Here is a 14,631-nt window from a genome sequence, read left to right as displayed (position 1 = left end):
AAAATTTATGCTTAAAAACATAGTATGCTTGAAAAAAAAATTGGCATGCAAGTGTGACAACCCACGTCATGTAAATAACAAAGATTAGAGAGAGTGTGGCAAATTTTAGGTGGTGGCTATATGGATCGTGACAAACTTGACACCACTCCCTCCATCCTAATGAATTCAGTGCATTGCGGATGCTCTTAAATCGATATAGCGGGTTCCCAACAACTCATCTAATGACTTTTCATTTCCCTGTCATTTTAACTACAATTTCTAATAAGAATATCAATTCCTACCTTGTTCTCCTTATCATCATTTATATCTTCTCTCATCACTATCTTCCATTTTCCATGAGAAACCTATATGTATTCACTCCATCACCATCATATTTACGATTTTAGATATGAGACTTTCCTATTGTAATAACTCAATGGTATACAAGCCACAAGACTAAGTATTTTGAAAGATTTCGGTTAAAAAGAACACTCAATCACTATTATCTCATACATATAGAGCTTCACCCTTTGGTATTAGTTTGCTCATTTCATTCAATTATTTTAATTAATGAACATCGGTATCTATGTGAGACTTTATCTTCCTAAATTATATTTTGATGAGTAAATGTAAGAGAAAGACTACCGGCAAGATACAAGTGGATGAATGAGCGATGACATTGAGGATCAAAGAAAAAGTTGGTGATGGAAAGTATACGAGGGTTGTGTTTTGATGATGAACCATTTAACATGCATACATAAGGAGTCGAAGACCGAAGTTCAAGATATGTGCGGTGGGAGTTTGAGAAGACACATATCAGAAGGATGTTCTAAGAATGAGAATGTTATCGGTAATATCACCAAAAAAAATCTATAGAGATAAAAAAAAATCTCCCTATCTAATAAAAGAATAGTTTTATTCCCCTCTTGACATGTGTCATCTTATTAAGCCTCTTAATTAATGCATATTTTATTCTCTTTTTGTCACGTGTCATCATATTATATCTCTTAATTAATACATGACATTTGTAAACCTATTGATTTTCCATTTTAAATTTTAAATTTTAAATTTCCCACTCTAATTACATTAAATTAATAACATTAGAATAAAAATTAAAATAAGCTTAACACAAATTATAAAGTGATATCATTTCACATTTTTTTAAATCAATGATTAAAATTTATATAACTAAAAAAATCTCTTAATTAATAATTATTTTAAAATAATTGATTAATAATTTTTAGATTTTATTTTAAAATTTTAATTAATTGTATAACCGTGGTTCTTACGGATTATAAACTAGTGTTAACTAAAGAAGTCACCAAAAACCGATCATTGTTATTCCAAAATAATTTGTTACCTTATCAACCGACTTTTTTTAATTAACTTTATTTCCTAATATTCAAGATTTTGATTGGGTTGACTGACTTCGTAACAATTTGATCGCCTTCTATATATACACAATGAGGAAATATGAAGTTTCCCAATTTAAAAAGGAACACTTGTGTCTTGTGGTCTGTTGTTAGCCAATGAAAAGAAAGAGCAGAAGCTGAAAGTGGTGCTGAGCTGTCGTAAAAACAAAAGGTCGTGGGGGCACGTGGTACACTTGGCAGTGGGACCAGGTTTGGCAATGCCCTATGCGGCTGACAACCAAATTTAAGCCGTCAACATCAGATTTTGGAGCTTTCCGGAACCCACACAAACACTTTAACTTTTACTCCTGCAATTACAGCGGGGCGTTGGTGCAACATTAAGTTTGACAGCTGGCTGTTCCCATCGCCCAATTTCATTGTCCAGCTCAGATTTTATTTTATTTTATTTTATTTTTCAGTTAATTTCAAAACACAAGATTCGCATATTTAACGAATCGAAGTTAAGTTCTATAAAATACGAAACAACACGCAAGAACACAATCTATTTTTGGTTAACTTTTTTTTTTTTTTTTTTCTCAATATTATTTATCTTCGGAGAAGTTTTTTAGAAGCTGGAATAATAAGAAGAATCAACCCCATGTCTTTTTTTTTTTAATAATATCAAACTTTTTTATTATTATGATAAGTATATTTATAGTTTCATATTTTATGCAATAAGTTTTATTTATCCAATAACTTTTTGTTTCACCTATCTACTCTAACTATACATAATTTTAAAATTATTACTAATTTTTTATTTTAGATTGAACATTATCTATTTACTTTTATTATTTATATACCGATTTTATTTGATGTTATTGTTAGCTACTTTTTTTTCAACCTTAATCTAATGGGAGTACAAACGGTTTTTGTGGTTGATTAAATAATTTTTAATTTTAAAATTTTTACATATGTGTACAAAAAAAAATTGATGATCGAGTTTTATAAAATATTTCATAAACATAACAGTTAATTATATTATATTATAGTTAATAGCTCAATTGCTCAAGGATATTGAAGAATTTAAGTTAATAGCTATTTGTTTTGTTAAAATTAATAAAAAAAAGTGACGTAAAAGAGCAAAAAAATATTATACATCTCATCGGCAATTGCAAATGCTGTTATATATCCTTTTTTTTTTCAGAATAATAAATTATGATTAAATACGAAAATTAAGATCAACGTTTTTTGTTTACATATTATAAAATGTTATTTCTTGATGTGTTGTTACAACCTCAACCTCTTAGCATTTTAAAATTTACAATAACACAAGTTTATACTTGAATTTCCAAATATTAAATTTATGATCCTTTCAATAAATTAAAGCTTGCCGTTGCTTAGTAATTCTCAGACTACGACAACTATCCTTGGGGATTATGATTTTGGTTTTTAATTGTCATTTAGTATTTGTTTGGAAAATTTTCTGAAATTTCTTATTTTTAACAATAACTTATCATTATCTACATAGGAATCATAAATTCTAACGTTGATGATGCTTCTAAAAGTTATTGTGCTCAACGAATATGAAAGAAATGTAATCCAAGTTAATCCGTTCAACATTTCGTTACTTTCAAATCTCATTAAGGAAAAACGTTAAATTAATCCGTTTCCAATATCTGTATATATTGTTGAATATGGTAAAAAAGTATATAGTTTATCAAAGATAGAAGGAAATAGTTATAGTAAATAAAAAACTATTAAAGGCATTAACTCTTAGATATAACAAAAATGGACCGGCTATTCGAGGGGTCAAAAAAGTACTGATTTTGTAAAACCTAAAATGGGTTAAAAGACGTAAAAATTAAATACATTGGGTCAACTTTCACACATACATCCACCTTGACCTATTTTTATTAATCTTTTTAATAACTCAAAGTAATTTGTTTTCTATATATAAGCTAAAAATGCTCATGAAATATCATTTTTCTTATTGCTCTTTATTGTTTTTTATCTTAAAATTGACATTTTCATCAATTAAAAAATTTAAATTTAAAATTATATATATAATTAATAAAAAAATAAAGATAATTATAGAAACTTTATATATTTTAGTAATTATCGTTTTAGGGAAAAAAAAAATACCTGTACATAAACTACCAACTATGTCATTTTATCATAAAAGCATATTAACCTAACCAGCGCGTGTAATGCAACGGCGCGTGAGTAAACGAAAACTACACGCGCTGCCTCCTATCTTTAAACCCTGTATATATATTCTAAGAAAGTCATCGCGAGAGAGAGAAGAGAGAGAGAGAGAGACTCCATTGATGTACATGATCCATTAACCAACGGAGATGGGTAGAAATCGGCTTCACGGGAAGCCGTCAAACGGCGATGTGGTGCTCGCCGTCGTCGCTGGCTTTTTGTTTCTCTCTCTCCCGTTGGTGTGCTTTGGAATTCGTTCTTTTCCGGTGAACGGAGAAATCTTGACTCAGCTCGGAACGGATTTGATTGGCTTCACGGAAGCGCCGGAGTATCGTAACGGAGTCGAATGCTCAAACAATACTATCCACATCGCAATGACACTCGATTCCGAGTACCTTCGTGGCTCAGTCGCCGCCATCCACTCCGTTCTCCGCCACGCTTCTTGCCCAGAAAACGTGTTTTTCCACATCATCGCCGCCGAGTTCGACCGAGCGAGTCCACGGGTCTTAACTCGGATTGTCCGGAATACGTTCCCGTCTCTCAACTTCAAAGTCTACATTTTCCGGGAAGACACAGTGATCAATCTGATATCGTCGTCGATCCGGGTCGCTCTCGAGAACCCGTTAAACTACGCCCGAAACTATCTGGGCGAAATTCTCGACCCGACTGTCGAACGGGTTATCTACCTCGACTCCGATGTCGTTTTGGTCGACGACATTAACAAGCTATGGAGCATCACTTTGCAGAACAACCGTGTGATCGGAGCTCCGGAGTATTGCCACGCGAATTTCACGAAATACTTCACAGAAACGTTCTGGTCCGACCCGTTAATGTCTCGGGTATTCGCATCGAAGAATCCATGTTATTTCAACACCGGTGTGATGGTAATGGATATGGTGAAATGGAGAGCTGGGAACTATCGCCGGAGAATCGAAAACTGGATGGAATTGCAAAGAAAAAAAAGGATTTACGACTTGGGTTCCTTGCCGCCGTTTCTACTGGTGTTCGCCGGTAACATTGAGCCGATTCACCACCGCTGGAACCAACACGGACTCGGCGGAGATAACGTGAAAGGCAGCTGTCGGTCGCTGCATTCCGGTCCGGTGAGCTTGCTTCATTGGAGTGGCAAAGGGAAGCCGTGGGTCAGACTCGATGAAAGGAGACCTTGTCCATTGGATTATCTCTGGCAGCCGTACGATCTTCATCAGCATAAGAATCAATATCAACCGTTGGATTGAATAATTGATAACTCTAATTATTTAATTTAATTTCATTAAGAAAAGAAAAAAAAAAAAAAATAGAATCTTTTGGTTTATACTTTATCATTTTGTTGTAGTTTTTGGTGAACATGTCGATTCAGAGATTCTTTGAAAGCTGTGTACAGAAATACATACAATGTGTGACTTTTTTATTGGAAATAAAATTGGGATTTGGGAGGTCTATTTCTTTTGTAATATGTCGTTACAAAATTTGGAGTTTGACATTTTTGGATTATTTGTTGATATTATGTTGTAATATTACTTTTGGAAATAATATGTTTTTTCAAGAGATTTTGTTTGTTAATTGTAGTGGAGAACTAATATAACAAATACGGTTTGGTTAACTTAGGACCAACAATTCTCGATACAATCCGTAACATGACACAAAATAAATGAGTTTGGATTGAGTTTTTTAACCCGCCAATCCGTTTATTAAACGGGTTATATATGAGTTTTTTTAAAAAATAAACGGGTTGGCCCGCCAACCCGTTTTATTTTTAATAAAAAAAGTTATTTTATTTTTAAATATATTTATGTATCAAGTATTAATATTTAATAAGTATTATATAATATATAGTATTGATTCATAGACGATTTAATTGTTTTGACATTTTAACTCGTGGTGGATGATCTAAGGTCGTAAGTCGTAACCTATAAGGCTAAGTCTGTAACCATTTTGCCCATTTTTACTAAATAATAATCTAAATTTCAAATCACATACGAGTGTATCTCCCTCTTCCAGACTTCCAGTCTTCCACAGTCTCACTCTCCCCTCTGTTACTCTGTGATTGAAATCAGGGATCGAAATCATATTGGAGAATTGATTTTGTTTTTTTAGGAGAAAAAAATAGAAATTGTGGTTGTTACTTTAGCATTTGAATTATCTATATTTGTATTAATGTTTAGTTTGAACATGTTTCCATAAATGTTTTTAATTTTCATTTGGATGTTTAAGATTTAAGTGTTTAAAATTCGGATATGTTTGTATCAACCATCAAGAATTTATTCATATTTAATTGTTAATTTTATTTATGAAATCTGATCCACAAACCCAAATCTGATCTACGAACTCGCCAACCTGTGAAGCTGTATAAATAAATGGGTTGACGGGTCATATATAGGTTTATGTTTCAAACCCGTCAACCCGCGACCTGTCAACCCGTAACATGTATATTTAAATGAGTTATGTTTGGGTTGATTTATTTTGACCCGCCTACCTGAACACGACACGATTGTTAGGTGTACTATAACTAAATATAAAAACTTTTATTATATCATAATAACTAAATATAAAAATGGTATATAAATTAAAATGCATGTTTCATTCCATTTACTTTGGTGAAGCATATTCAACTCGTTTTATATGCTTTACATAAATTAATTCAATGGAAAGTATTAAAAAAAAAAACTTACTTTACAAGGACTTGTCATGGAAATTGCATTTCGATTAAGTTTTCCCGATGACCATTGACTTATAGATATGCATTCCCCCATACCACCACCATTAGTAATGGTCCATGACTTGTGATCCTTAAGCTTCAAGCAATTGACTACTCATGTACCAATGAAACTGGTCAAAAGAGATTCAAATTTACCTATTAATTTGTTTATTTATTTATATCAATAAAATGAAACATTTTAAGAAATACAAGATGTTTATAAATTTATACGCATTTGGGGTATATCTTATGATCCTAAATACATATCAAGAACAAGATTGTGCAAAACAATATTTGGCGTACCCTAAATATGTATATCTTCTTATCCTAAATGCCTATCAAGAACAAATTTAAGTTTGTACACGTATTTATATATAGTTAAGCTAACTTATAATCGTGAGTTTAGCTTTCAGGGTTAAGCATTATCTATAAACTATTATATAGACGTTAATATACAAAATATTTACTCCCGTAATTAATTTTCTATGTATTTCTACTATAATAATGTAAAAATGTGATGTCGATGAATAATTATTAAAAATACTGAGTTATCGGACTTAATCAAATTTCAAAATATTCAAGAGAAAATGATAAATTAGGTTAGTCTTACATATTATTTCTAAAAAGTAGTCAACGATTAGCAAATGTACCGAAATAGTCATAAATTTTGTAAGTCACCATCTGCGGAAATCGCATGCACCTGCGAAAATTAAGATTTTTGCTAGCGGCAGTGGACCTGTGAAAATTGGTCAAAAGCTTATTCTTTCTAGAAAAAAAAAACATGTATTGGCATGTCTAGTGAACTACGAAAATCATAGTATGTACTATGAACATCCGTACACAATATTATGGTTATGTTATAAGACATCTTTTTGTTAAAACATGTTTTCCGCTTTTGATTGTCTAAATTTGTCATCAAATATGAAAATCCGTACAACGTAAGCGTATTACAGTTATGTTATAAGACATTTTTTTGTTAAAAAATGCTTTTCATTTTGCGCTATCTAAATTTCTCAACAAATTTTGCTGTTTTTTATTTGTTAGCAAAATTCACCATCTTATCATTTTCTGATTTTGTTAAAGAAAACATGACTTCAAATATTTCAGGATAGTATTTTATTGGTGCGTTTTTATGGTTTATGACAGTTAGCAAACCATTCTTTATATTCCTACATGGTAAAAAGAGATATGGCAAGGACATAAAATCTATTATTATAGTATTAGACTAGTACACTAGCTAATATAATATTGCCAAGGGCTTCATTTCTCTTCCTATAAATACTAACTCATCTCGACACTCCAGGTAAGCGCCTCTTACTCATTTCAACCTCTTTTATGGAAACATCTCTATCTCCGCACAATTGGATCCAACCCGTTAGGTGGATTCGACACACTCTCTCTCTCTCTCTCTCTTTCTCTCTCTCTCTCTCTCTCTCTCTCTACACTAATTATCTAACTTAATCATCAGAGCTTGCTCCCAAGGAACAGTCATTGGGGCAAGTTTAACGGTCTTTTTTTCTTATTGTTGCCTAGGTGTTATAGTCGAAATCCAACCATTACGCACACCCAAAGGATATACGAGCTAGACCCAACAACCGAATAACCGATTACAGAACCTGACGTAGCTACACAAACAAAAAACATATTTTGGAGATATGCCTAATATCAGTATTTTTTTCCATAACCTAAATTGAAGTATGTTATAAAGATAATTAATGAGGGTGATGTGAAATATTTAAAAAAATTATTCATCAACTTCCAACTCATGTACATTTGTATCTGGTGAATAATAATCTTATGGAAGTGGCATAAACTGATTAATACGATTCCACAATGCGGTCTGTTGGTGGTAGGAACCAATCCAACAGAAGAGGCTCGAGTAGCGTAAGAGGCAAAAGCTATGATGAGAACTGATCTAACAGAAAAGCTAGCAACAATCAAGAATGTATTTAATCTCTCTAAACGATCTTTATAATCTTGGTTGATATATTGCATATAGAACACAGATACAACAACAATTCAATATATAAGTTGTTTATGAAAACATGTATACGTATCGACACATTCAATTTGCCAATCATGGATATGATGTATTGTTTCAAACATCGGTAGTACCATATCAAACACTAATAGTACCATATCAAATGCCGACAGGTCCTTATCAAATGCAGGTAGAACAACAAATTCATTATGCCGATCCAGTAAAATATCAATACTTAGTTGATGACGATTTTAGCACAGATAAAAATGATGTTGAGATTGGTGCATATAACAATGAGGCTAATAATGTTACATGTAACAATGATGATAATTATAGTATACTCATGAATGTTGTTGATGCTTGTACATGTTAGAACAAAGGTGGTAATGATGATTATATAGAAATTAAGGAGTCAACAGATGAAGTTTGATTTGGTATATTAGATTTAGAAGCAAATGATTCTAAAAATGAATGGGTGGTTGAAGTAAATAATTACTCAGAAAGACCATTCTTTGGTATGCCTGATATACTAGCATGTCCTGACGCGATGTATTCAACCACTCCATTAAACATCCAAAACACTACATATACGATAAAACAGCCACAAAATAGATACAAAGACACCCTACTACTAGCACTAGAACTGAAAAAATATGGAGGTGGTATTTCAGTACAAAATTATCATATGTATAAAAAAAAGAGGTTCCATGGAGCATGTTTTGATGAAAATTGTCATTGGTGTATTTCATCTGTAAAAATGGACAATTGTAGCATGTTCCAAGTCCGCAAACTTATGGACCAACACACTTGTTTTTCAAAACAATTGAACCCAAACCATCGTCAAGCAAGCAAAAAAGTGTTGGGACATTTTGTTGCAGAGTTGTTGGGTAGTGATCATTATACAACCTACTAGAGAAGGGATATCCAAAAAAGATTTCACTTTGAGGTACAATATTCATTTTTCTACAAACAATCATGGATGCCAAATCGTATGTGTTGTGATATGTCTCCAACTTAACTCCATCTCTTTGAGGGATGGAAATGAAGGGCCTGAGAATCACAACAAAGAAAACAAGATCGTCAATCATTGCCCGAGAGGCAGTCACGAAATGTAACTTTGACGATCAAGTCAGTTTGTCTCTTAGAAGGTGAAAAAGTGTTATGTAAGAGTTTTAGGGTTTATTTCTCGATCCCTTCTCTTGCAGGAGAAGGGACCTTTTTATACTTGTGGTTAGGGGAGAAGATCCCCGACAACATCTTTTACCTTTTTCAGTTTGGCAGGGATAGACGTCCTTTGATTAGTAGATCATGCTCCGCACGTGGTCGTTTTCCATTGGTGTTGGTTTTCCAGGAGAAATATTCTGAGCACTACACCTATCACTCTGAGAGGAGATTGGTACTATTTTGTATTGACACTGGCTTTGGCCCTTGGGTGCCAAGGAATGAATATAGGATCGTAAGAGTGAGGACCCAGTGTTAGGCATACGCTGCTCTTTGCCCAAACCGTCTATCAGACAGACGGTTCCGCTATATTTGACATATTCCTGGTGGGATATATTAACAAGTTCCTTAGGCTAGTTGAACTCAGCGTTTGCTTAGGGTAGTTGAGTAGTTCTAGCTTAGACTTGGGCACACGTTCGGTAGGAACGGTTCATGACGTGTTTCTGATGTAATAAAGTCGTTCTAGCGAGATAGCGTCATTTCATTTTATTGTTTTTTCTTTTTTATAAGGTCCCTCTATCTTTAAGAATGGTTATATGCTTCCTCTCTCCATAGTCCTCCGTCTCATCCTCTTTTATTGCTTCTCCTTTCTCCCATATTTTCTCTCCAATTCTTGATGGCCTTTGTTAGATCTGGAATAGCTCCTACACCCGAGGAGTTCGAGTCTCTTCAATTCCGGTTTGGGTTCATGCATGAGCATGGAGTTCAATTCTTGTCGGAAGGGTCTACAGTTTATCAACCGCCAGCAGGGAAGGTCGGTATTCCGGTAGCGATCTTCGAGGCCGGGTTTCGTCTTCCTGTTTTTTATTTCTCCAATAAGGTTATGCAAGAATAGAGTAAATTACTGAAATCATCCCTATGGTTTGGTTAAAATTGTACATTTAGTCCCTAACTTTTCTTTTGCACTCGGATCGTCCCTATGGTTTGATTTTGTTGCAATTTTGGTCCATGTGGTTTGATTTTGTTGCGTTTTTCGTCCCTTACATACATAAAGTATGGGACCAAACATGCAATTTTGACCAAATCACAGGGACGAAAAATGCAACAAAATCAAACCACATGGACGATCCGAGTGCAAAATAAAACTTAGGGACCAAATATGCAATTTTAACCAAACTACAGGGACGATTTCAGTAATTTACTCACAAGAATATGGTTTATCTGTTCACGACTTGACCCCCAACGCTGTGAACAAGATAGTTGGGTTTATGTTAGGGTGTCGAGCATTGGATGTGCTTCCCCATCTTCAAGCATTCCAATCTTTCTTCAATACATCTACCCATTTGGGTGTTCACACCTTTTGTCAGCACCGTAACACACATTCCTTTATAGTTAACTAGAACGCACCTAGAAGAATTGACATGATCGGTAGCTGTGGGTTAATAGTGATTTGGTCAGGGTTGGCTATCCTTGTGTACCCATGGCTTCGGATCGGGCACCCCAACTATCGGTGGTCGGTTTTTTGGTATCTCATGTGTTAAGAGGGATTTGTTTTAACGGTGAATATTGACCGGACTGTGTATTGGTAGCAACGGGAATGAGCGCTTCTTGGCGATCGCGTGGAAAGATGTCTCAGTTTTTTGTGGACAATGATCGTAAGTGCTACATTCCTTCCCCCCCCTTTTTTTTTGCCTTTCTTTATTTGATATTGAGTTTCTTTTGCTGAAAAGAAGGGGGTTTTGCGTTATTGTCGTTGCAGGTAGCGAGAGGTTTTTATCTCTTGAACAAGTGTTGCGAGGGGATTTGGAAGGGGATCTTCAATATCAGGAAGTCCCTCAAGTGGAGACACTATTAGCTCCAGCCAAAGTTAGCCCTGTTTTGAAGGGCAATGTCCCTCCTGTCGAAGCGGAGGTTAGGGCTACTTCTCCGGTTAGTGATCGGGTGTGGCTAGCAGTCAAGTCATCTCCTGACGTCGGTCTGCTGTTACGGATTCCACTCTTAAGGAGGATATCGGTGGTAGTACTATTGGTTGGCGTTTACATCAGAAACGCACCATCCATCCTCTGCTCGCTAACTCACCCATTGTTATTGGGATTCTTGATGGTGACGACCCGCAAGTGATAGAGACGATGGGTTTGTGTCGTGTAACGCCTGGTTCCTGCTTGTGGAAGAAGACGAAGCTAGAGGTGTAACACCCCGAGTTTTGAAGTGAAGATTCAGGGTGCTTGGTGTAATTGAGGAGGATCGACTCGGCGAGTCCATGGGTAGACTCGACGAGTAGAGTCGTGGTTTTGGTGACGTGCTTAGTGACCAACTCGGCGAGTCGGCGGCTGGACTCGGCAAGTTGGTGCTGAAGGGAGTAAAACCCTAATCCAAGTTTTGTGCCATATATATAGCTCATTATAGCCACCCTCAGCCTCTTTACCTTCCCACTTGAGATCCAGAAACCCTCATCGCGTGTGTGACTCCATTGTTGAGAAAATTGAAGCTTTGAAGAAGGAATTGGTGAAGAGAACGTTAGAGGAAGTTGAGGATAGCATCAAGAGAGCTTGTGGATCTGAAGCCTACATCAATTTAGACTCATCTCTAAGGTAAAAGGACCTTACGTTAAGCTATTTCCTTGTTATTTCATCCATGGTGTGTGACTTGGGGTTCTTTAGCATAGTTGGGATCTATTTCGGGTATGAAGACTAGATTTGAGGTTGCAACTTCAGATCTAGGTTGGTTTGGAGCCAAGTGATCAGAAAGTGATAGCTTTGCGGCGTGATTGAGAGCGTCCTTGCCTTAAACCTTCATTTTTAGCTTGTTGAGCCTTGCATGCACGTAAAGTTGGAAACTTTACGTGTGAATCTGTCCCTAGGAGTCAAGATCTGTGTATTGGAAGCATTGGAATGCCCTGAAATCGTCTAGATGAAGATGTCACGTTTGGACTCGGCGAGTCACATGGGTGAACTCGCCGAGTAGTATGAATATATGCATGAACTCGACAAGTTGGAAGAACAACTCGGCGGATCTGTTAAAGATTGCCTTGGACTCAGCGAGTCTGTTCTTGGACTCGGCGAGTCTGGTCGTGAAGTCCTAACCTTTTTGGTTGAGCTGTGAATCGCTGAGTCGAGGGACGACTCGGTGAGTTGAGCAGGAAGTGACTCAGAGTTTGTTGGACTTGGCGAGTCTTGGGACGACTCAACGAGTTGAGTCGTGGATTGGGAGTTTCTGAGTATAAGGACTCGACGAGTCAGAGGGTTGACTCGGCGAGTCGAGTCAGTCAGGAAGGTTGACTTTGACTGAGGACTTTGACTTTGACCAAGAGTTGACCAGTTGACTTTTAGGGGTATTTTGGTAATTATTAGTATTGACTGAGTTCAGTGTTTTGGTATTGATCAGTGGTGGAGTTCGTATCAGAGGTAGGAGCAGCGTGATCTTATCTTTTCAGTCAGCAGTTGCGAGGTGAGTTATCCTCACTATACTAAGGGGTCTAAGGCACCAAGGCCGGCCCATTGGATTTGATATCCTAGTAGTTATTGATATGTTGAGTTGTGTTAGTAACGTATGCTAGTTGATATGCTAGTCGGGTAGATCTGTAGGACTGCCTGTAATACTGATTGATTATTTATATGTGCATTTATCTGTTACATGTTAACATGTTAAGTGGGATGGGTTGAGGTTGTAATGCTTTGTGCGGTAGCCAACAAACCCTAAAGTATTCCAGATATGAGCTGAGGGCCCGATAGGCATTCCAGACTCATATTGAGGACTCGGGAGTATTCCAGATATGAGCTGAGGGCCCGACAGGCATTCTAGACTCATACTGAGGACTCGGGAGCATTCCAGTTATGAGCTGAGGGCCTGATAGGTATTCCAAACTCGTACTAATGGCTCGATGGCATTCCAGATACGAGCTGAGGGCCCGATAGGCATTCCAGACTTGTACAGAGGGCCCAGGGGGAGTCCAGCTTGTAAAGCTGTGGACCCAATACATGTTGTTCTGTTTTGGTTGATTTGATATGTTAAAGTTGATATTGCTATCTGGACTGTATGCGTATCGGTATTTTGGGGGTAACTCACTAAGCTTTCGTGCTTACAGTTTCAGTTTATTGTTTCAGGTGCATCAGAGGATCGTGGCAGGGCAAAGCTGTGATTGTACAACTCCTCACTTTTTAAGACTATGTTTCTGGGATACTCTGATATTCTGCATTTTGAAAACAAGTTTGTAATAAATAATGGTTTTAGGTTGTTTAAAAAGTTTTAAATTGGCTTGAATTTTACGGGTATTACAAGTTGGTATCAGAGCCTTGGTTTGAGTGAATTGGAGGAACACTCGTGTGAATCCAGTCTCAAATCAAGGAAAGATTTTCAAGATAAGTAAAAGAGGATGCGAAGTGTACGATCAGTCGAAGCCAGTAAGTAGACCCCTGAAGTACCATACTGTTAATTGATATTGTGATATGTTAGAAAAGCATGCTAGTAGTAGGCTAGGGATTTTCAGGAATTGCATGAAAGAATTGCCTGATTATATGATGCCAGATAGCCTAAGGATTTCTTTATATGAAATTGACATCATTACTATAGTTGCTTAGTGTATGCATCATGGTTGTACATAATTAAGATCTTATAGCCTGAGAATATTTGATTTGGCCTTATGTTCTGTTCTTTTTTGATTGGGAGCTTAGGGTAGGATTGGATATTCGAAAGTTTATGGGGTCCAACATTATATACGGCTAGCATACACTAGTGCTGCAGGGTTGGTGGAAGTTTCATGGATGAGTGGGTTGTGTGAGACCAGTAGGTCGGTTATGAGATAGTGATGCTCCTCTAGGAGTGGGATCGAGTGTTGATTATCTATATGCTATTGCTAGGGTGTTGTGGTGATACTTGATACAAATATGGGTAGGTGTGGAAGGTAGTATGGGCCCGTACTACTGAAAGCACAGGACCCATACGCATATCAAGGAAGTCACAACCCTAGGGTTTTGTTAGGAGCTAGTTCTCGGAGTATTATGGGGAATGCCTTATATCTTGTGGTGTATTTTCTGTATGGCGATTGCGTGATGTTTTAAAACCGGATCTGGATCGGGATCGGGAGCTGGCAGCCATGATAGGCCAGTATTGCCAAGGAATTGTGTCAGTGAGATCATCCGAGAGGAGGTGATCAAGATCATTCGAGGACAGTTACCGAGAATGTTTGGGTCTATTAAGACCGCCATGGTTGCGTATTTTGACAAGCGCTATGCAGCCATTGCATAGATGGCTACCGC

The 14,631-nt window shown here is 36.4% G+C and overlaps 1 protein-coding gene across 1 annotated transcript; it reads left to right on the top strand.

Annotated features, from left to right (window-relative positions):
- The first annotated feature begins 3,614 nt into the window (after nt 1–3,614).
- Nucleotides 3,615–4,978, top strand: LOC145010987 (putative galacturonosyltransferase-like 9). The gene has a single exon (XM_078969588.1). It carries the CDS (start codon nt 3,686–3,688, stop codon nt 4,772–4,774), a length of 1,089 nt encoding a protein of 362 aa, XP_078825714.1. The 5' UTR covers nt 3,615–3,685; the 3' UTR covers nt 4,775–4,978.
- The last annotated feature ends 9,653 nt before the right edge of the window (nt 4,979–14,631 follow it).

Source organism: Lactuca saligna, chromosome 8, assembly GCF_052625555.1.
Source record: "Lactuca saligna cultivar CGN05327 chromosome 8, ASM5262555v1, whole genome shotgun sequence".
Lineage (NCBI taxonomy): Eukaryota > Viridiplantae > Streptophyta > Magnoliopsida > Asterales > Asteraceae > Lactuca > Lactuca saligna.
Note: the sequence above shows the minus strand (reverse complement) of the source record. Positions and strands in the feature narration are given on the sequence as shown.